Source organism: Bactrocera oleae, chromosome 6 (genome assembly GCF_042242935.1).
Source record: "Bactrocera oleae isolate idBacOlea1 chromosome 6, idBacOlea1, whole genome shotgun sequence".
Classification (NCBI taxonomy): domain Eukaryota; kingdom Metazoa; phylum Arthropoda; class Insecta; order Diptera; family Tephritidae; genus Bactrocera; species Bactrocera oleae.
In genome coordinates, this window is record NC_091540.1 from 5,913,398 (window position 1) to 5,937,288 (window position 23,891).

A 23,891-nucleotide genomic window follows, 5' to 3' on the forward strand; every position below is an offset into this window, starting at 1 on the left:
TTTCAGAGTAATTCTCAATGGTAGATGTCGCCTTACGGTAGGTCAAGCTGTCAATTAATCTCAATCCCTTTGGCATGTGAATTCGTAAATATTTACGAATTGATGGTACAAAAGTAAAAAAAAAACTGACAATTGTCCATGGACGGATGTGCAAAACGTTTGGGGCATTTACTGTTTCGCGCTCAAATTGAAGCGGAAATTCGAATCGACATACTATCAATTGAATTACATAAGCAAAGAAATTATTATTAATAGTTGCTTTTGAATTTTAATTACCATTAGTAGCTTTTTGCATTCGAATCTTAAACACGCAATAAAAAAAAAACAGCAATAAATCTATTCAATTTAAAAATGTTTTGTATTTTTATTTAATAGCATTAAAAACACAAACTAAAATTTATTAGAACCTAAGGTTAAACGTAGTTTTCGTTATTTATGTACGTATGTATGTATGTGTATATATTTTAATGTATGTGTGCAGCAATCTGGGATATATAAGACGTAGAGCCAAAAGTGCACTCGTAACGACTGCTGCAAATTAGTTTGTGAAAGGTGGTATCGGTGATTTTTATTAGACGACTAGCGCCATGTATACATATATATGGGAATGCGCTATGAAAGTTACGAAATAAATGAAAGAAAAAAAATTAACAAAAAACTAACATTAAAAAAATACGATTTTACAAAATAAAACTAATTATACAAAAACTAACATTTCGTAAAAATATTAGTGTTTTATGTTCTTTTTCAATCGATTGGTTGTTGTTGCATGGCTTAGAACGCTAGAGAAATTTTAACACATTATACATTAAAATGGCCAATTTAACGCTGGAAGCCAAATGAATACGCATAGAGTATGGGAATTTTCTACTGAATCAACACATCTATCGTTTTGATTTTAAAAGAGCATTTTCTCCAACATTTTACTAAGTTTCTCATGAGCATAGCGCATTTTCTGATACAGATCCTTAGAGCAACCATGTTGTTTGATGGTTGAGAAACGGTAAGTACGGAAATTCTTCTCATGATCCATATAAGTAATGGCACTCATACGCGGACACAATATAATCTTCATATGATCGGAGAAATTCAGCTGAAATATATAAGGTTGGCAGCTGAAAGTAAATGCTTTTATAAAATACTAAATTTTACAAACCTGCAGTGAACCATTAGTTAAATGCATAACAACAGCGCATGTTGTGCGAAACCACGAATGTAAATGTGGCATACGGGAAATCTGATCGCTTTCGAAGTTCACATTGTTTGCACCGGCTTTGACAAGATGTTCGGTCATGTAACGCTTAAAGTACGTGAGCAACTTCATTTTCTTATCCAATGATTGACAGTAATCGGTGGTGGTCATGTACGTTTCCTTTCCATCTTTGTCAATGAAATGCACATTGCTAGAAATAAATAATAAATTATTACAACAATTAAGATTTTATTTAAAATTTATATTTTAGTCGAACTCACATCTGGTTAGGCAACAATATGAGTTTCGTAGTGTCATTAAACATTACACCCATTCCTTCGTCGCATAATTGATAACCAAAACCATATTTGTCACTGTAGTCCACCCATTTTGACACCCAGAAAAGCGGTTGTGCTGCTGGATCTGTGTTTTCATCACCCAAATTACGGTACAGCAGCTTCGGCTATAATCATTTAATGTATTAAAACAATTAAATTCAAATCATATAATTTGTATATTATTTTTGCGCATCACCTTCGCATTAATGAGCTCGGTCAATTGTTGATGCAGGCTCTCAATATCAGCACGATAATCTTCATTATGACGGAAAACTTGTGCAGATGCAGTAATGGCATCGTGCAAGTTATTTTTAAGGAATGTATGTTCTAACCGTGTATCATCCTTTATGCCGTTCAATTCTAATAAAGGTTTGCGGTGTCCCATGCCATCTCCAGCCAAAGCCTCATTAACTTCGAGACGTGGTGCCATGGTCAAACAAGAGCTGGGCAAGAACATGGGCACTGGAGAACAGGCGAGAAAATCAAAATTCAATAATTTGCCAATGGTTGGCCGCAATTCCGGTTTAGATTGCAACATGGCAACAATCATATCAGCCGCCGATTTACGTAGATAACTTGGTACTCTATACAACAAATATATACAAGATTAGATAGCTGCAATGCATGTAATATTTCGCAAAAATTAATACAAACCTGTATTGACACTTTTTGATTTTCTCATATGTATCTTTTAGTGTTTTTGTTTCAAATGGTGGTTGACCGACTAGCAGCGTATACATGACGCAACCAATAGACCAAATGTCGACTTCAAAGGAATGTCCTTTTTTGTTGAGAATCTCTGGCGCAATATAATTTGGTGTACCACATAGTGTCTTTTTGCGTTCACCTTCATACTCAACGCGCGTCGCTAGGCCAAAATCACCAATCTTTACGTGTAGTAAATCATCCAAAAAGAGATTGCCTAATTTGAGATCACGATGTATGATGCGATGATCATGCAAATATTTAACACCCTGTATAATCTGATAGATGTAGTATCGACATTCGTATTCAGTAATTGTTTTACGTCGTTTCTGCAGCTCCATCATGGACTAATTATAAATTTAATTAATGGGTTTTAATTAAAGAAATTTATATTAAAAACAGGACTCACTCTCTTTTTGCATAACTCCAATACAATGTAGATATTGAAACTGTCCTCAAAGAAACTGTGAAACTTAACAATATTTTCATGACTCAGGCTTTTATGTATTGTGATTTCCTGAGACATTTTTTCCTTTTGATTATGTTTCAACATTAATTTTTTAGATACAATCTTGCCCGCATATACATTGTTGGTCTCCACATCAACTATCTCATAACATTTTGCAAAGCCACCCTGTGTAATTGAACTTATTTAGTATTTGGCAACTCTGTATAATAAGTATTTAGGATCAGCAAACTAAATTCTTCTAATGAAATGCAATAAGACAAAGTTAAAATATACGCTTTGCCATTAATTTTGCTATAATGCCTTGTAAAGGTCAGTTATCAGAACGCTGATTTACCAAGATAAAACCATTATTTTAAGTAGCATTAAAGTATGCTAGATCGTTAATATTTCATTTTTAAGTGTACTTACTTTTCCAAAAAAACGCATACGCTTGTAAGTGGACCGAGATGTAGCATCATAGAGCCTCTCTGGTATATCAGACGTTTTATCATCAGTCTTTTGTGCCATAGCGTGCAAGATTTCAGCTGCTTATTTAAACACGCACACACACACTTGCACGTACGTTTACTGCACAGATCCTCCGTAACTAAACCTAAATCCGCTAACTTTCGTTGTCTTTATACACACAATATTCCCGGCAAGCGTTGACTGCACTAAGAATATATGCGATATTTGCGCGAAACAAACTAATTTTAGCGTAAAATATATACAAACAATCTCGCGCGCTTGTCTTTGTCGCAATATAAAGTAATTAGACAACGTTTATACTTAACCAGTTTAAAAAATCAATAATACAAGACAAACGTTGACAATCGAACGAATTAACGATCAACTAAAGCGCACAAAGGAGCGATGAAAGTGTGCTTAGAAAAATATGATCGCGGAGGATAATGAAAACCGTTTGTAGCAGAATTTTCAAAATTCTTTTCGAATGACTTTTGCACGAACATAATATATGTTGTCCTGCTCTATCTTATGTTCGGTAAGCCTACTTCCATGTTGTTTGATCTTTGTTGTGCGAAATTTTCGAAGTTGCTTTGTTACCCAATCATTGTGAATACATTCGATACAGAGTTGATTTCTATGATAGATTATGGCGCCGTACTATTCATAAATAAGTCATTCAAAAAATTGCGGAGATTTCTTAAACTATTAATTTGCTAGTTTTTTAATATAAAAGACGGTTATAAATTGTGGAATTTGGCTTATTTGAAGTTTCCTCAGCACTTCGCTATATCGCAAACACGCGTTAATTAACAGAGCATAAAATATACTAAGTAATTTTTATGGCAATATCGAATCCACTTGCGATATAAATAATTCAAACGTGAGGTCGCAATGTTGTAGTGAAATGCTATGAAAGATTTTCAATATTTTTTCTAGCAGTGTGTAGGATGCGGCATATGAAAATAACCATAATATCTATAATATTGTATAACATATACAATCAAAATAAATCTCAACGCTATGGATTCGGCAAATATCTGCCACTTGAGCAATATTTCCAATTAAAATTAACAAATGTAATAGATGTCTGTATTTATAACCGGTCAAAGGCTGTTTCCTGTTTGGTTCTATAAGCAGAGAATGTTAATGAATATTCTTCATTCATTATATTCATCAACATTCTCTGCTATAAGTAATACTTTAACAGTCGGGTTTACGCGACCGGAATGTACATACATTTTTATCCGGTCGGAGATTGTCAACTCGGTTGCATTTCCCCAAACTACTCCAACAACACCGCTATCCAGAAGTACAAGATATTATTCACTATAGTAATTAAAAACAATATTTTTTACAACTTAAACGCATTATTATTCTTATCATTTTTAGTTTTATTTTTACTTTTTAAATTTTGAATATGTTTTGTATGTATCTCAGATCTTATTTTTTCTTTTAAATTATTTATCAAAGTTGACGTGAGTTTAGTTTAATTACGCCACAGTCTCACGCTATCAGCATATTTTAACTGACATGATTAACATGCTTTTCTTCATTGTCCTCATCACCTTGCATTACTTTAATTATTATCATTATTATTACCATTACTAAATACTAAATGTTCCAAATATGACTATATGCTTTTGTTTACGTTCAGTTTATAGTTTTTGTGGCATTTGGGCTGAAAGTAACTCGCTACATATGTGACATACATATGTTGTCACTAAAACGATTTCTTTTGTATATAGGTATACCGTGGTAGTTAAGTCTGTTGTGCTGCGCCCAATACACTACGTGTTGAACTCTTATTTCAACTTTTCGCCTTCATTATTTAATGGTAACTTATTTTTTAATCATTATGATTTATATTATTAAGAAGCAAATTATAGTAATTACTATTTTATCGTAGTAGTAGGAGTTTTTGTGTTCGTATTTTAATTATTTAACAGTAATACGTTAAATGTACTCATTCATTCTCATGCGTGTTTTCCCCAGTTTTTTGCTATGAATAATTATTATTTTTATTTTTTATTTCATTTTTGTTTATTTGCATTAATTGGTTGACTGATTGATACGTCTTGTGGTAGGTGTTGTTGGCATTACAAGCTTTATATTAGTTTTATTGTTTTGCTTTGGAATTTGCTGTCTTTGTTTGTTTATGGTACTTGAGTTTCATTTTAGTTGATCTTTTTTTTTTTTGTAGTTATGAAATTAATTCCGGTTTTTGCTTTTGCTTTAATATCATAAATTCAGTATTTTAAAGATAATTTCAGCTTAATATTGTAGAACTCGTATATGTGCGTTGCAGTCGTAACCATTCCACAAATTCATCCAACATAACAGGCCCTAAAATCACAATATAATAAAATACAATTAAATTGTTTATTGTAAGTTTTTCGTACTACAAATACTACTCACATGCGCCATCGATATCGTAGTTCGTTAATTCATTGTTAATTGTGCGCGAGAACTCGAGTATGTTGCACCACTGATCTTTATTAATGACTTTGTACTTTGATTGATCAAGGAATTGCGCGAAATGCGGGTAAAGTGGCCAATGTTTGCCGAGCAGCAGTTGTAGCATTGCTTTTGCAGTATTTATATCCATGCTACGCTGATCGGAATCCTGAAAAGTAGACGGTATGTAAATAAATTTGTCATAAATATGAATTGAGCACCATACTAGACACTAGATATCGTATATTTTTGTTTATTTATTATCAATAGTCGTACCTTGGCAAAATCGTAGGCATATCTGTATATGCTTTTGAAGACATTTGGATCGTTGAGTATACTTTTTAAATATTCTAATTTAGATTGCATTTTTGCAGCAGAATCACATTCTAACTCAGTGAGGCCCTTTAACCATTCACAACGGCTAAAGAAGCCCATTTGTGTAGCGCCCATTTTGTAAGCTAGCACAAGCATCACAACATTTTCTGGTTCCACACCAATATCATCGCAGAATTTTTCCATACCATCGGGACCTGTATGCATAAATTGACAATAAATATAATATGTAAATCGATTAAAAATATTTATTAGTAATACAATATTTACCTAGCGTATCCGGCTCATCTGGGTTTGTGTATTTGCAAAACCAGTCGACACAACGCTTTTGGCTAAAACTGTCTTCAGCCTTAATGTGACGTCTGCAAACAGAAAATATAATATCGCAAATAATTCATAAACGTACATATAAAAAAGCACGTATGCAAATATTACTTGTCCATTTATTTAAAGAAATAGGCAATCTAAGGTATACTAATTTCCTTTTAATACGAGTGCGCGTAACTAAATGAGCAAAGCATAATATAAAAAAAAGAAATATATTTCTTGCAGCTGATTATTATTATTTTAGCGTTTTCGTATACATTCATTTTTGTTGTTGCTTGTCTTCTCCTATAAATAGCCACACTTTTAAGCAATAACAACAAACAACCAAACAGCAAACACACGAACAACGAGCAGCGCAATAAAAAAAAACGTCAACAGTATTATCGATGAAGAAACTGGTGGAAATTGAGACTAAAAAGTGCAGAAAAGTCAAGAAAAGCTGCTGCACGTAAAATCAGATGATACCGTGAGACAAATTCAAGGCGTTAATTTAGGCACGTATTGGAAATAAAAAAAAAAGTGAGATAATTTAATGCGTATTTTTTTTTTTTGGCAATGAATATTATGAAAGCATTTCCGTTATTGCATCATAAACACATTCTAATATGTATATATTGATAGAGCTTAAGCACGGTTTTTATTACCGAGTTTATTATATTGAGCGTGCTTAACTACCTGTTTATATTAATCTTTGGTATTTTCAACTTCATTATTGCGCTTTTAGCTGCAACTCTTCCACTTTCAAAGTTATGACTAACAATTGTAACGAAATAGCACAGCTATCACACCACGACACCATGACTGTTATCAGTAAAATTACAACAAACAAAAACAGTTTTGCAAAAAAAAAAAAATGCTATATATACACTGATAAAATGCAAAATCTACCGACAGTTATCAATGAAATTGATATGGGAATGCTATTAATACAGGGTTCATAGCAAAATAATTTTTATTTGCTATGATGATAATCAATCAATGTGTACGTAATTACTTATATTATTTAATCACTATTCATAAAAATTCTAAACCTAAATGCATGAATGCTTATCGTAATAAATTTTGAATTTGCATTTAATCAGTTGTTACTATTGTTGAAATATTTGCTTTTTCTTGATATGGATTTAATGATTTTTCACTTTGCCTTATATGTATATACAGTTATAGGTGTTGTCTGCTTTAAATTAAAAGAATTGAAGAATTACCTGCTGGTATTTTGTGTTGTCGCATAGCCACCGCGTGGCCGTTTGGAAGTTGCACGCTCCTCTTCGCCCCCCATATCGTGATTAGAACGTCGTTTACCGCGGGGCATAGCAAACACTTCGATAGTTTATTATAAATGTGTGCGTAGGTTTTAATAAGAACAGCGGATATTTATATAGATAAACTATTTTGATGTAAATATGAACCAAAGAATGCGTCTATAAATCTTATTTGCAGGCCGGTAGTTGTTTTTCCATTAATCACTATATGTAGGTATGTGTGTGTATCCTTGGAAGTGTTTTTTTTACAATATAAAATTGGCCGACTCCTTCACTTTTAGTTAAATTAGATCAAATCTTTACGCTTCACTTTGGGCTATTGCTCTGAAATATATGCAACGAATATTTAGTAAATAAAAACTTTATTTGGTCTGCTTTTAGGCTTTCTAGCATTCCTTTAATACGCACTGGAATTTTTCACAGCTGGTGGTTGTAGTAAATGTCAAACAAGCGCCGTAAACAAAGCGCTGAGTAGGCCGACTGCGAATTAAAGAGCGCAACACAACGTTTTACGGAGAAACTACAGAGCAACAACGTTGAAGCAACTAGAAGGAAAGAGAATTTATCATAAATATTTTTTAAGACAGTGGTTGGAAATAAATATTTCATTCATTCACTCTAATATATAGTATAGGTATATGTCCATTCCCACATTAATATGCAATGCCACGCTTTCTATCAAACACATTTAGTTCAATAAATCGTAACATGAACACTTCCGCACACAACAAGTTTGTATCTATTCCCAGGAACGTTATCTTTAAAGCGTAGGTGGAGCTAATAATTTGATATTTTGCAAATTCCAGAGCGTGCGTATATCCTATTACACATATACATACTCCTCCCGACATCACCGGCAAGTATACTAGGCATATTTGTAAGCTATTAACTGAATTTTGACACTTGCTTTTAGTGTGCCCATTCGCAGCACATCCTGCCCCAACATTTATATACAAATTATTGGTTCCTTTTTTCGCGTACTCCCAGTATTCAATTCATACCCGCCACCGTCTTGCTATATCTTCAAGCGTCCAATGCCTCGACATTGTCGCCGATGCTGTAAATTCACATGCGGTTCTTTCATTATTCTAGATGCGGTTTCATTGCTATTTTTGCAATTCACGGAGTATATCACTGCCCCAACTTGAATTTATTTACCACTCAATACACAATTAAATAGTCAATAAAAATAAATCTTTTATTACCCGATTAATTGATGAAACTATTTTATAATGGCAACAAGAATTTCTCTTTTTGGTGTTTTTAGATTTTGGTGAAATGAATTCGACTACAACTCGGAGAACGGTTTATGTATGTTCAGTGACTGCGAATTTGACAATTTACAATATTGAAATCTAATTGGCATGTGCTTTTTGTTGTTGGGTGAAAATTGTAGCAAATGAATCGAAGTACCCATGTTGTGCGAAAAAAGTATTAAATCTAATTATTATTGATTTCGTGCGATTTTATACTTTATAATAACATTTAAAATTATTATTTGAATTATAAATAAATTTATAAGAAATATGAATAACAGATCTAACTGAAATATAAACAGCGATTAAAATGTTTTTTCTCCGAAATACTAATGGCTGATTCACATAAAAAATCGCTTCTCTTTGCGTCAGACATTTGTTTCGACATAAAGTTCGATGTATGCTTTTGTATAAGTAGTTTTCATCACAGCAAAACGCAGCAAGGCGAAGCAATAATCTTTTTACTCTTCGTCAAGCAACATTCGTCATTTTTGTTAGAGAGAAACATTGAAAGCATACCCTTTGCTTTCTTCGCTACGTTGTTAAGGTATGCATTGTCCCGTAAAGCTCGGAAATTTGTACGTTTACCAAGAAATGCAACTCTGCAGTGTATCTATACTTACAGACACATAGTGTCTGCATTGAACGCAGCCATATAAACAAACGAGAATTTTATTTACTTTCAAAGTTGTTTTTTGCAATGTCCGCATATGATAACGTCAGGGTTGGAAAATTGGTGTTAAAGGGCGAAAAGCCGAAGTAAATATTTTCATTTATTAACAATTTATTTTTTTTAATTTAATTTAATTTCTTTCTAGAAAGTCAAAAAAGCATAAACGCGACAAGGAGCACAAAGAGAAGGACAAGGCGAAAAAACGCAAAACTGAGGTAGATGAGGATGCACTACGACATGGTGGCTGGTGGTTGGCAAAAAGTATACCAGAAATCACCGGAGCAGTTGCCATTGAGTTTGAGGAACGTGCTTATTTAAAAGCACTGGATAATGGACTATTTACGCTAGGATCGCCGCACAATGAAGGCGAAGGCCCAGACCCAGAAGAAGTATTCACAGCATTTTCAATAAATGAGACAAAGATATCCATTAAGTCTGGTTATGGAAAATATTTAAAAATAGAAAAAGATGGTATGGTTACTGGTCGCTCAGAGGCGGTCGGCAGCATGGAGCAATGGGAGCCTATATTTCAAGTAAGATATATTAATATGAAAAAAAGCAAGCTCATCATTTCTATTATTAACCATCTATAGGATGGTAAAATGGCATTATTATCTGAAACCGGTTTTTTCATGTCAATTGATCCCGAAGATGATGCATGCGTAGCGCTACGCAGAAAAGTAAATGAACATGAAATATGTAAAATACGCTGCAATGCACAACGTGAAGCGGAGGAGGACGAAGAACCCAAAGAAGAAAAGGGTGACCTAACCGAAGTAGAGAAAAATTATGTGTATGTTATAACATAGTTTAGTCTTTAATATAAATTTCGTAATCAAAATTTTATCTGCTTTCTCATTATACCCTAGAAAAAAGTTCCAGAAGTTCCAGGACAAGAAATTGCGCATCAACAAGAATGACATCAAAGAACTAGAATCGGCAAAAGAACATGGTACTTTACATGAAGCTTTATTAGATCGCCGTAGTAAAATGAAAGCAGATAGATATTGTAAATAAATCATTTAGTGCTACCATCAAAATTTGGCTTGAATGGGAATATTATTACTAGTTTAAAACTGATTTGTATCATAACCAATTAGGAATGGTAAAGTCTGCAATTTTTTTAAGATAAATCGCTCTTATTTAATATATGAGCAAATCTAATACAAAAAGGAGAGAATTTATTGTTAAACAAGTTATATATGTTCATAGATCTTTCAGTTATGTTATATTTCTTAATAGTATTAGCTCCTCGGCAAGTAATTGAACAAATTCTCCATATATATATGTACATACATATGTATATCCAAGAATCTTGCTTTAATTACTGCCACAAATCACAGCGGTTGTAATTTGGAGCACATAAGTGCTTCTTTATCAAAAATAACTTTTTAAGACATTAAAAACAAATACGGCTGTGATTTGCAGATATACGCAAACTAATCTCTCAGTTTTTGAATAATCGATCTAAAATTTTGCACACGTTTTCTTCTCCCAAAGCTGGTAATTTTTTTTAACCGCTAATATCGGACCACTATAGCTGTCATACAAACTTATCGATCAAAATCATGTCGTACGAAAATATTTTTTATTTGAGAATAATCACGAGAGAGTCACCTACACACTGGCCAGGTACTTTACCTGCTTTACTTATATAGTGCTAGCTGGCAGCCAGTTTCCCCTGAAATCACCTTGTGACTTCCAAATGATATCATATCTAGGCGTGAGTCACCTTAGCACTGGCCAAGCACGGTGCTTGCTTTACTTATATAGAGCTAGCTTCCCATGACGTCATTTTGTGACTTCCAAATCAAATCGCATCCCGGTGTGATAGTCACCTAAGCACTGGTCAGGCACGGTGCCTGCTTTTCTTTTATAGAGCCAGCTATCAGCTGGTTTTCCGTGAGATCACATCACATCAAGACGCAGGTCACCTAACCACTAGCCAGGTATGGCGCCTGCTTTCCTTATATAGGTAAGCTGCCAGCTAACCAGCTGTATTGTTCAGTTCGGACCACCATATCATATAGCTGCCATACAAACTGATCGATCAAAATTCAGTCATTGTATGGAAAAAAAATATCTTTACGAAATTTGGCATGGATTATTGTCCAAAGCAACGGCACATTCTCCGAAGCAAAATTGTTTAAATCAGACCACTATAGCATATAGCTGGCATACAAAATGACCGACCAAAATCAAGTTTTTGTATGGATCCCTTCGTATTTGTGTATTTATGATAGGTGTTATAGTTTCAATGCGACCCAGGTTAACGGTTTCTTTTTTTAGTTACTAAAATTGATACTTTGATTTAAAGTCAACAATAAAATTAAGTGATTCATAATGAGAAAGGTGTTATTTTTCTGTAACTCGTAAGTCTGAGTAATCAATTCTCTAAAGTAATTTCTATTCGTGTACATACAGCACATTCGAAGTGGAAATGCTTATATTTTGGAATAAATAGTAGGAGTCGGCAAAACCGTAATGTTTGTAGAACTTTCTTACAAATCTAATTTACTAATGTTCATATATGTACCATCATCATACTTAAATTAATCCACAACTTTTTGAAATAATAAACTTGGTGAAATTTAAACATTCTGCATGAAATTTTATTTTTAACATAAATAAGGATATTGCTTATTTAGAATTATTGATATTCATAATTAATTATATTGCTTTCTTCTTCAAAAATAAGTGAAAATATTTAAGTATGATATAAGCGACATAAACTATCGCCAGCATACGTTCATTCAAAACAAATACACAAATAAATGAAATTTTTGAGATATAATACTCGTACTCAAACCTCGAAAATAAATTCACTAAATTGAACGAGCTTGTTTGGATTTTTGTTCGATTATTACTATAAATACTAAAAAGTATTGAAAAATTTCATTTAGAAGACAAACCATTTACTATTCTAAAACATACTTACTGGTTGCCGGAATCATAAAAGGGTTTTAAAATAAAGTCATAGTTAGTGGGAAGAAAATGGTGGTGTTTGCATAGTCACGTCAGTTAGAAGTTAACATAGTCATTCAGTTTGTGCACCAGTTCTGGTTGTCTGTCATGTTATTTGTGTTAAGTTATTGCAGTGCATTCATGGTTGTAGCAAGCGAAAATTTGGCTCGCTTACCCTACCGACTCTTGGCGAAGCATAACATGACGTTATTGCAATTAAGCATTTAAAATGGGTACGGTAGTAGTCGGTTTGGGTGGTAGGGTATATACATGGACAAGTACGAAGCATAGCATCTTTTTCAATTTGGTATGCGAAGAGTATTTGAATTTAATACGGAAGCGCAGACGGAGATTGATAGAAGATAGTTGGACGCGTTCGGTTTCGAATGATACGATACGGTACGTTTTTGATTTTCTTTCAGTTTGGCTGATTTACTTGATTGATTTGCGAAATATTGTGCGATGAGTATGAAAAGCGGAAATGTGCGACGCAATGGTGGCAAACGAAAATTAAAAGGCGGAGGACTGAGTATAAAAATGTTGGAAGTTTTGGAAAACGTGTTTCGTGAGCGTAATATACGTAACATACGAAGTACGATAGAAATATTACAAACGGAGGACATTTAATGTGACTAATTGATACATTCTGCGCTTACTTAGTCCGCCGTATGCGTGCTTTATAAAACGCGTTTATATGCAGCTGGAATGAATGTTCGAAGATTGCTTTAAACTTCTTTTGTCTGCGAAGATAACACAAAACGAAGCCAATTCGTAGTTGCGAGGTTGGAGCTTGGATAATGCGTATACGCGAGCGAGCGTGTAAAGGCGTGGATTTGAGGCTGGAAGTGTAGAATATATTAAATACGTCGTATGTCGTAGTTTGAAATATGTTTGTGTAGATAAGTTTAGCGAAAAATTAATATAAGGTAGTATAAACGAAAATTCGAAGTAAAATCAATACATCCAGATAATTTTACGAATACTGTAAGTATATATAGATATTGAAGATATTTATTTCAAAGTTATATTTGTTTGCGTAGTAACTGTTGTCTCGAATTAGCTTATAAATAGCGACTAAATTTTGTTAGCGGTAGACATTTTCTACAAATTATCATCTTCATCATCATCATCGCGCTTTTTTCGGTTGCATGATGTCTATTTGTTCTACATTTACTTATACCAATTATTGAATTTTTGTTTTCTTGTATTTTCTTTTTTTTTTTAACTAAACACACTGTGTTTTTGTTTTGTATTTCGATAGCCCTTACATTTCTAAAACGAATTGCAGTTTTGCATTTCTCAAATACTCTCTTGTTACTGCGTACTAGTAATCTCCTAAAAATTTTCAAAATTGCGCTGTTGGTCCTACATACACGCGAGATCCAACAATCACCTCTTGCTACCTTCTCTTAAACACATTATTTTTTTAGATTACTTTGTTCTCTCCTTAGCTGAACTAGTTTAGAAGCGATGACCGACTGGTGAACGCGATCTGAAGCGTCCTCCACCTTGGCTGCTGCCACCACTACGTCCGCCACTTCCGCTACCGTAGCCACCACTACCGCCGAATGAGCGTCCACTATCTCGTCCACCACTGCTGCTACCGTAAACGTCGCGTCGATTGAAGCCACTACTGCCGCCATCACGGCTGCTGTAACCGCCACCTTGACGGCCACCACCACCGGAATAGCCGCGGTCGTGGTAACGTCCGCCGCCGCTACCGGAGCCACGTTGACGGTATCCACCGCCACCACCACCGCTATTGCTACGGCGGCCGAAGTCACGTCGGCCACGGTCGCCCATACCACGACGACCTTGACGTGGCCGTCCTTTGGAGATTTCTACACGTAATTGTGAGCCCAGCAATTCTGTACCATTGAGGACGTCGCAGGCTTTTTCGGCATCATCGCGATGCTCGAACTCAACAAAAGCGAAACCTGGTGGATTAAAAGCAATCCAAACAGAATTTAACTTGCCATACTTTGTAAATTCGCCTTCTAGGTCATCCTTCTTCACTTTATCGGTTAAATTACCGACATAGACGCGTGTGCCTCGTTGATCACCCATTTTCACTTAATTTGATTTACTTTTCTGACTATATATGGGTATATTTAATTAATTTTACACTTTTTCCTGCTGCTCGTCGTACAATTGCTGCTGCTACTTTGAATGGCTTCAATCGATTAAATCGGGTGTGTATAATATTTTTCGTGCTTCGCTTGCTTGAAAAACAAAATGTCGGTTTTTGGCTTGGTTCGCACACAGAGTTGCCTTGCCGAAACGGAAATGAATTGCAAATATAAAGCACATTTTTCCGAATTGTAAAAGATTACTTATGGGTATTCAACAACACTATTCCGCAATCATAAATTATATAAAAATTTCTGCAACCAAAAATTTGTATATAAAAATAAAATTTTGCGCTTAGTTACGCTAAATTGGAAAAGTAAAGACAATTTCGTGGTGAGTAATTTCTTATATAAATATATATTATATATATTATAATTTTTAAATATAAAAATATAGAAAAGCAAATAGTTTCAACAAAACGTTTGACCTTGTATTTGCTTTTTTTGGTTTCAGAGAGTATATATAGTTATAAAGAGTGAGATTTATTAACTTAAATAAAAAAGGCAAACAAAATTCAAACTTCTACAGTTATCGATTAATTTTTTGTCATAGCTCTATGCTACCGATAATGCAGTTCATCCATCTTTATTACTTTCCGGTGCCTTTTCATTCGTTTCCTTTGATTCGCGTTCAATTCCTTGGTAATAAAAATTTTTCTGTTCAACGTTGAAATGCAAACAATAATTACTGTGTGTTTTCACATATTTAGAAAAGATGATGGATTTGCACATGCAGCTAACCGCAACCACTGTGCCAAGAGAGCGCTAGTACCTACCAACTGAGCTCAGACTTGCATGAGAGACGCTAACTGCCACCCAAAATCACCCCCTGCCAGTGCATTCATATACTGGTGCGCGTAAATGTGCCTTCACGCCGTAAATATGTGTGTACAAGCATATACAAAGTGTAACCAGCAGTTGACTTGCTGAGGCACCAAAACAAGCGCATACAGCGCACAGTTAAAGGTACGCTACTTTCTTCGAACAACCACCGCTTGCATTTGCAGTAACCCATTCCTGTAAAGCATATATCCTTTTCCAACACTGCTATTTTATCAGCTCGGTTTTTTGAGCACCACCAAACCACCACCACCAACTCCATCAACAACAACTCCGTTATGAACATAGCCGCACAACATTCACCACCCCCCGCCTGTATATGCGTGCCTGTTGTTGTGTCTGTTGTCGTTGTTTTGCCGGTCTGTGTTGTTGGAGGACATCAACTTCGGCAATAGTGTGGCTATCGCGCAGCGCCGAAGCAATGTTTTCATCACGTTTCGTCGTCACTGACTCTGTCACGACTCTGGTGGTACTGGCTCGGATTTATGCTTGGCGTGCGTGGTGTATCCTAGTCGATGTTAGTGAGTTGCCGTAATTGGACGTGGGTGAATTACATTGAACGGTTGAACGGTTATTTTCATTTTACTCGGTATTAATACGCGTTGACGACGACGGTGTGACGAAGCCATTGATATAAAGTGATATGGCGTTGTGAGTCTAGTGTCTCGCATTTTGTTGATGCGAGCATTATTGGCAATTAAAAATATTATATATTTGCTTGTTAATATCTCGCGCGTCGCCGACTTTCATAAAGTGACAGTGTTGATTACAACTTTCGCCTAGACAATAAATATGACAACAAAATTTGCGCAGTGAATAGAAAATTGAATATATTGACGAAAATGTGAATCGCTGCATAAATAGTAATTGTAATTGGAAGCAAAAAACTTTCAACACAATTGTTTGTAAAACATAAACAAAAATGATAAATAAAAACAAATTAAAACGAAATTTAAAAAAATAAACAAAATTTACTATAAATTAAAATAAAAGTGTATTTGTTGAGTATAAAATAATTTTATTGGCATTGTGCGGTGCATGATTTGGTAGAAATAATAATAATCAACAAAGCTAACTTAATTAAAATAAATTGAAAAGAAAACAAACAGCTGCTAAAAAGAGATGAAAAACATACATTATTGTAAATTAGTAGCAATCGCTTAAGTTCTTTGAACTAAATTTTAAGTGAATAAATTAGTGATAGTGAAATTTATGAGTAAAAAAATAAATATATATATAAGTGCTTAAAAAGTATTAATGTGGTAAATAATAAGAAAAAATTTGTTTTAGTGAATTTTAAACGGAGGATTCCGTAATATTTATATTGTCAAAAATAAGATATAAAGTCTTTCGTAACAACACGCTGGTATTGAGATTATTGCAGTTAATTGAATACAGGTGAGCTTTATAAAAATTTTGTTATTTTTAGATTGCCTCCCGACTTTAAATTTTTTAACTCCCCTGGTTTTTATACACTGCACAGGACAGGCTTGCAAATTTTTTAATTAAAATATTTTGGATGAAAAATTAAATTTTAGTGTTTTTATTAAACAATTTTGAATTAAAAATGAAACTTTCACTTTTGAATTAAAAATTTTGGATGAAAAATCAAATTTGAATTTTTTTATTAAACAATTTTGAATTAAAAATTAAATTTGAATTTGTGAAACTGAGTCGTAAGCGATTCCTCGGCTGTACTGTTAAGCTTTTTATTGCTTGAGGAGCTGCTTGACTCTTAGTAAATATTGTAATTCGTTGTTAGTATTATAGTTTCGCTATATCTGCAAAACCAACTAACGGCGAAGACCTTAGCTTGAAATATGCTCGGAAAACTGCCATGGATACTGACTACTTGGTATTTGGTGCCACCATCCTAGCACCAGTATATTTTCGCTGTTTACGAACCGTCAGTATATGCTCATTATAGTCATATATTACAAGTATATAGCGGGGACAATCCAGTTCTTATTTCTGCCTGGCGCAATTTTGAATACTTTTGAGGTTTGTCCTCATCCCGTTGATAAGACAGAGTGTCATCGGTACGTCTGTGTAGTGTCGAAAATATGCCTCAAATAATTGTGAAATGCTGTCGAGCTGACAGTTCGAGTTCCTCCGGAAACATAGACCCGAATGTTATGGGCATCACTTGAAGTAGGCTCGGAAGATTGAAGACTGATTGAATTTGGTTCTTGGTTTCACTATCCTAGTACCACCTGCCTCCGCTCTTTACGATTCGTCAGTATACTAAAGAATACTTATTTGGAGCGAGACTATTCATTTCGTTTTGCTGTCTGGCGTAATTTTAAATCTTTTCTTAAAGTTCGTTCTCTTGTCCTTCCTAGGGTAGACTGTCGTTGGTATATTCTGGTTGCAGCGGAAAACTTTCCTTAAATAATTGAGATATGCTATCGAGCTGACAGTTCGGTTTCGTTGCGGTTATATAGACCCATATGTAGTGGGCATCTCCTCAACATTCGTGTTGTTATTACTTTACCTTTTATATCTAAGTTTTTGCAGTTCTTTATAGAGCTCGGAACTTTTGTACCTTCTGAAATGTATTCGCTAAATAAAACATTGAATAGTTATGGGTGGAGATTGCTTTTACATTACATAAATCTATATGCTTTAATTTATTGTGCGCGACTACTGCTAGTTAGCACATATATGTATGTATAATGGTTTTAAAGAAAAGCTTACACATAGATACACACACATTTGCATACATACATATGCATCCTGTCACTCATCGTTTACTAAGTAATAGAGAAATAAAGTTCAACTTCTATCCCATTAAAAGTTTTATGTCTGAATAGCATATCAGTGTGACACATCCTTACCGAGATGTCCACTTTCTTTCTACTAAATTAAGAAGAAGAAGCAGTTGAAAAACACATGCGTTGCTCTACAACTTTAAGGCCGCGCTGTATGTGAGTACCAGATACTCGTGTGTAAAAAATGCAGAGAAATATGCGCTTAAAAGTTAACTCAATTCATTACGAACATGAGTCATAAAAAAAATTATTTATATATATATATATGGTATATGCCAGTGTATAAGTAAGTCTCTAATAAATGTATTATGTTGTTGTTGTTGTATGCAGAGTTTTTGGCGCACGCTCCACTGCAATCACTGGCACTATGCAGTTTGGACGTGTCCAAACTTTGTCATTTATGCATGCAAGGCAATTAAATATGTATATATGCGGATATAAATTGTGTTTGAATATGTGTGTGTTGACATTTGTTTGTCTATTTGTTTGTTTGTTTGTGGAACTGCACTAATAAAATATGCCGGCTAACATTTAGCTTCGTATTCAGGTCAAAGTGAAGCAAATTTTACGGAGAATGTCGGGGGAGAACAAAAAACAAGCGCTCAAAAATTATAATTTGTCGAAAAATAAACAAAAAAAAAGAAGAATTATAATGGTATATTTATATGTAAATTTAACTGCAATCATGTCATTTCTGATTTGCCTGATTGTAAAATTTACTGTTGCTCAGGGCGCATGTAGTGCAAAGGTGCGCCAAGTTCAGTGACAGATCGTCTTTTTAAATATTAGGTGTAGTAAAAAGAAATCCATTGTTTTTGCATGAAATTGAATGCTTAAATTATTACTTTTCGTATCCAGCCTTATTTAAATGGTTCCAAACGGTTTTTTGTGTAATGCTTAGGTCCTGGTTCCTATTGGAAAAATAATGGGTTTCTTTTCACTACACATAATATATAGAATTTTCTAGAGAGTTAGCTGTCAAAAGAGCCGTTAAAGTAAAAACATGTGTTTGACATTTACAAGGTGTGTTCAAAAGAAAAGGTGAATTTTGATTTTTATATTCAATCCTTATTAGCGCCCTCAAAATAGGCAAGTTTTGAGCCGATGCATGCAATCCAATTTTTCGTACACTTGTAATAAGCTTCGGCGGCGGCGGAGTTCAGTGCTTTTAGTAAATATTGGTTTTTTCGGTTTCTGGTAATTTTTGTAGCGTCGTTCGCTAGATTGTTAGACAGTTTCGATGTCATTCGTTAACCCACATCACGCCCCCAGCAATAATGCGTTTAAAGAATGTAAGTTGCTCAGCTTCGTCGGCAAGCATCTCTTTTGCCACCTCTACTCGACGTCGTTTTTGCAAACGAATGTTTAAATGGACCAGTCCGAGTCAAATTTGATCTTGCGTGGTATATGTCTCGATGCTATTCGTCATATCAAAGAGTTCTCAAGTCACATGCAACCAACGCAAGCTATGGCATTCAAATCGATTATCCTTGGATTAACAGTAAAGCAAGTGAACTCACTATCTAGCCCCAACACCCGCCTTAATTGCATAATTTCCACTTAACAAATCATAAACCTTATGCTAATTTTAGATTTTTTTTTTACACCACATTAACGTTCAGACATATTTTAATTAACATTTCAATTTCCTCAAAATTCCATTTAATGCTCAATGATTTCACCTAAACGCATTCTCCGTAATGTCGTGCATATTACGTCAAGCATGCCGCAAGGCAGTCATTATCTTGCAAACAAAAGGCACATACATGCATGCCACACATGTTTGCCTCGTTAGGCTGCACACACACGCATATGTACATATATTATATATATGTAGTAATATATAATATAATATAAACTTCAGTAATGCGCTCACCTCGCCGTCATGGCGGATTTGTAGGAGCAAGTAAATCAGTTTGTTGTCAACTTCGTCGCCGCTTATAACGTATCAAAGATGAAAGTGAAGGAAATTTGAATTTTTTTGACAGGCAATCGACTTGAATGATAGGCGCACACATCAATTTATCGGTTGACAGCGGCGCATACGCGCGTTCGCTCATTTGCCACATACATATGTGTGTATATGTGCTTAAATGTATGCCATGCTTGGTGTTGTAGGTGCGCGAGCTGCAAGGCTTCATAGCTGCTGGCACAAAACTACGAGTATTACATACATATGTATACACAGTCATCAGCATTTACTGCCATCCGTTGCTTTGTGCGCCGTTACATATATTATTGTACTCACACCAACACATTAACACACTGCGTCACCTTGGCCCCCAACTCTATGCTTATATGCTTTATTCCTTGTAGTCAGTCGGTTGAATAGCGGCTGCAAGTTGGTGAAAAAAATGAGCACTAAAATGAAAATTCACAAATTTGTTTAGAATCGCTTTCAGCATCATTGCGTTCTTCTACAATCATTTACAACACGCGCCAACATGCATTTTTATATATGTATGTAACTATGTAGGCAGCTCATACCCTTGAGTTTGTTAAAAACATGGATTATTGTGGCTTGACTTGGCATAATGACTATGGTTGCGTATAAGTTCGTGCTTTGTGCTTGGCTGTATGCACCTCACTTGTTGTGTGTGTATGCGTGTATCTACATGTCAGCATATGTAACTAAATCGCTTTGAATATAATATCCTTCGGCTTGTAACTGTCATAGACTACTCAGCATGCAATTTAAAAAAATATATATATGTACATGCAATTTCACTCACATCATGACTTCTAGTCTTCGTGTTGTAAGTGAGCTTTCGTTTCGTATAAGCCCTAAAGAGTTTTGTTATAAAAAAATCCTATCTTTGCAGGTTGGTATTGTAGTGTAAGCGCATAACGTCTCACTTGTTAAGCTATGATTTAGAATGGCTTATGAATGCTTGAAGTAATTCCCAGTTGTTTGCTTATCTGGAATATATAATTTTGTGAGGTTAGGTTGGTAGAGTTTGTGTGATGAAATCTCATCTACTTCCGTAAAGGTATAACTTCTAATTAAGAAAGCTTTTTATGATTTTCAGCAGACTTGCAGTTTGCTTAAATGAGCTTTATTTAAGAAAATCATCTGTACTGCCAAAGGGTTGTGTTGGATAAAGCAGAAAAAAATTTAAAAATTTTACATACAATTCATAATATTCATAATATTTTTTAAATGCGATTTATTTACTTGTAAACTATTTGTATTCGCAAAACCAAATGCCAAATGGTTATGTTGGCTAAAGCAGAAACAAAAAAAAAAGTAAATTTATTCTGAACTTGCATCCTTAAATAATAATTTTGAAAAATCGTTAGTCATAGAAAAAGACACTTTGCTACTTCAGCAGTCATCAACGCGATTTTCATATTTGAAACCAGTTGTTGTTTTTCAGTTGATTTCCGTATACACTTTTGCATTCAAGAATGGCATCAACACGTAGAGAATACCATCTGTAAGTATCAAGTATCAAATAATCAAAGGTCTAACCAAGGCCAAAGAGTAAAAAAATTATGAATAGATAAGTTTGAAGAGTTGAAAATTATGAAGAATCCAGCTAGTATTTATCTGCACGTAGCGTAAGCCCAAACTTATACAGAAGCTGCTGAGTTTTTATCAATCTCCTGAAGGCGAAAATGTTGTAAAGAACGCTAAAGATCTATTTTAGTTTTAAAAAATTATAATAAAGGAGCTTAGATTATAAGATCTTCAATGAAAAGAGACACAGGAGCTCAATTCCCTTGGAAAGGATCATTTCGGATGAATGAGCGAATTCGATCTATATAAGATTTTGCCTTCCTTAAAAAATGTTTTTCGAGATATTGAGCTTATGGAATATTAGGTAATCTGACTAGCCATGGCTGCCTGTATACGTTAATACGTTGGATATATAATATGTATACACATACATCCAAGAACTATCACTTTGGCCGTATACCTCAACATGGTTTGGATAATGTTTTCTGCAGCTATAACAACAACGTGTTCTTATGTGCATCAACCTGGCCTGTTTTCTAATACAAATTCTCGACTTTACTTTGTATAATATGATCTGCGATCCCATTGTAGGCATATGCTACCATTAGCTAGCTAAGCTAACTTCTTAAAGATCAGCTAAAGTAGACTTTTTGATGTGCTATTACGACTTCAAGAAAAGCGATGTAAGCAATTTCGTAAACTACAATAATATTAAGAGCACCTTTAAAGCGTCTATTTGCTTCGTAATAGAAGCCAGTTCCAAAATGGTTTTTTAGTTGTTAGTCCATCCTCATTTTCCATTTACCTTTTGAGTTTGGTATGGCCAATGCACTTTTCTGGCGCGCGCTTTAGCCTAAACTTAAAGTAGTCCCTCAGTTTTTGAGATATTGAGCTGCAATTTTGTCCTTTTCTTTCAAGGAGTTGCCGATATAGTTTTAAGACGCTCGGTTGTTATAAGCGGCAACGCTGTTCTTTTGTCATTATTACAATTTTTGTTAGTTTTTTCGATGCAGCTGCATACCGAGACCACCTTACTTTTTCACTTAAGTTCCATTTAATTTAAATACGCCTGTTACAACTAATGTAACATTTCAATAGACTCTCAAAATCTTTGGTATGCGCATATATGTACATGTTTATATACTAACAGTACATAAAAAACGTAAAATGCATATAAATATATATATATATATATACACATATACATATATACATGTGGATGTGTGTAAATACAACAGTGTAAATATGTCTAAAAACAATCAAGTAGATGGGTTAGAAAAACGTGTTACTGTTTCCGGTCTTTAACTGCATCATCATTTTAAAATTTAGCCAGCCAAGCGAACGCGAACGCACAAATACCGTTAAACTAACATATACCAAAGCACACGCTGTCAAATAGGCAACGTCAATAGACAAACAAATGCCAACGAACGCAAAAGTAAATCTATTCCTTAAGCTAACAACTTCTGTGATAGCAAAAATAAAAGTAAGAGAGATGAAGAGTAAAAAAAAAATATTGAAGCCAAAGCGATAGATAGCTACCCGCCGCTCCCAAGCGCGCTTAAGTAATCTAGAAAAATGCGCCCTAATCTAAATTAACAAGCACTTGAAATGCTTGAATTCTCCACGCTTTTGATAATGTAAAGTAACGAAGGAGCGGCTGATATCTACAGGAACTCCGCTGCCTGGATGGATGGTTGTTTGACTCGATGGCTGGGTGAAATGGCGTGAGTTTAACGCTGAGTGACAGCGGTCGGAGACACATTCAATATGTCAATGTAAATAGTTTTAGGCACCATTTCCTCATTATAACCCCCTACCATGTAGCAATGGCAATACCGTTAACGCCACCGTCAAGTGCCGTAGCGGGCGTCTGATTGCCTGGCCCGGCTTTGGCTGACTGTTGTTTTTGTTGGCCAATAGATACATAAATAAACACGTGTAATGTTATGCAACAACAACAACAACAACACACGTGTAAAATGTATAATAAAAAAGGAAACATTGAAATGTTGCCGACAACAAGTGAAAATGTAAAAATCTCGTAATTCTAAGTGAAATTCATTTGAAAAGTTTACGTTTTTCTTTGCGCCATTTCGTGTGAGAATCCTTTTATATATTTCTGTTTGTACATATGTGTGTGTGCGTGTAATGTAACTTCGCATGCCACGCTTGCTTTGCCTGTCAAGTAACGGCTTTGACTTACACACAAGAGTAAGCACACACACACACACAGGCACATGCAGCCAAGCCAACAAAGTGCGGAGCTGA

At 34.7% G+C, this 23,891-nt stretch overlaps 4 protein-coding genes and 2 long non-coding RNA genes across 8 annotated transcripts in view; 3 read left to right on the top strand and 3 right to left on the bottom strand.

The window, feature by feature from the left end:
• Positions 1-333: 333 nt before the first annotated feature.
• Positions 334-3,588, bottom strand: polo (Serine/threonine-protein kinase polo). The gene is made up of 7 exons (XM_014239215.3): positions 3,113-3,588; positions 2,645-2,869; positions 2,185-2,582; positions 1,727-2,114; positions 1,474-1,655; positions 1,157-1,403; positions 334-1,093 (listed from the first exon to the last, which is right to left on the bottom strand). Exons 1-7 carry the CDS (start codon positions 3,209-3,211, stop codon positions 899-901), a joined length of 1,734 nt encoding a protein of 577 aa, XP_014094690.1. The 5' UTR covers positions 3,212-3,588; the 3' UTR covers positions 334-898.
• A 1,190-nt stretch (positions 3,589-4,778) lies between these two features.
• SCCRO4 (DCN1-like protein SCCRO4) lies at positions 4,779-8,071 on the bottom strand. 3 transcript variants are annotated; one of them, XM_036358100.2, is made up of 6 exons: positions 7,936-8,071; positions 7,471-7,851; positions 6,209-6,300; positions 5,882-6,135; positions 5,567-5,774; positions 5,242-5,494 (listed from the first exon to the last, which is right to left on the bottom strand). In XM_036358100.2, the coding sequence occupies exons 2-6, from the start codon at positions 7,575-7,577 to the stop codon at positions 5,418-5,420; spliced, it is 738 nt and encodes a 245-aa protein (XP_036213993.2). In that variant the 5' UTR covers positions 7,578-7,851; positions 7,936-8,071; the 3' UTR covers positions 5,242-5,417. The 3 variants fall into 3 exon arrangements, with proteins under 3 accessions (XP_014094689.1, XP_036213993.2, XP_014094688.1); XM_014239214.3 differs by lacking the exons at positions 7,471-7,851; positions 7,936-8,071 and adding an exon at positions 6,374-6,467 and having other exon boundaries at positions 4,779-5,494; XM_014239213.3 differs by lacking the exons at positions 7,471-7,851; positions 7,936-8,071 and adding an exon at positions 6,941-7,086.
• Positions 6,556-8,806, top strand: LOC118680064 (uncharacterized). The gene is made up of 2 exons (XR_004975569.2): positions 6,556-6,784; positions 7,909-8,806. It is a non-coding gene; the product is annotated as an uncharacterized lncRNA (long non-coding RNA).
• Positions 8,807-9,397: 591 nt separating this feature from the next.
• On the top strand, positions 9,398-10,496 carry FRG1 (FSHD region gene 1). Its single transcript, XM_036358096.2, has 4 exons — positions 9,398-9,542; positions 9,602-9,989; positions 10,050-10,249; positions 10,326-10,496. Exons 1-4 carry the CDS (start codon positions 9,484-9,486, stop codon positions 10,471-10,473), a joined length of 795 nt encoding a protein of 264 aa, XP_036213989.1. The 5' UTR covers positions 9,398-9,483; the 3' UTR covers positions 10,474-10,496.
• Positions 10,497-13,391: 2,895 nt separating this feature from the next.
• Positions 13,392-14,657, bottom strand: Rsf1 (Repressor splicing factor 1). Its single transcript, XM_014239208.3, has one exon. The coding sequence runs from the start codon at positions 14,485-14,487 to the stop codon at positions 13,882-13,884; it is 606 nt and encodes a 201-aa protein (XP_014094683.1). The 5' UTR covers positions 14,488-14,657; the 3' UTR covers positions 13,392-13,881.
• A 2,031-nt stretch (positions 14,658-16,688) lies between these two features.
• LOC138857723 (uncharacterized) overlaps positions 16,689-23,891 on the top strand; it is a 127,884-nt gene continuing 120,681 nt past the window's right edge. Inside the window, exon 1 of the long non-coding RNA XR_011396905.1 lies at positions 16,689-16,787. This is a non-coding gene — a long non-coding RNA (uncharacterized lncRNA). The remainder of the gene's footprint in view (positions 16,788-23,891) is intronic.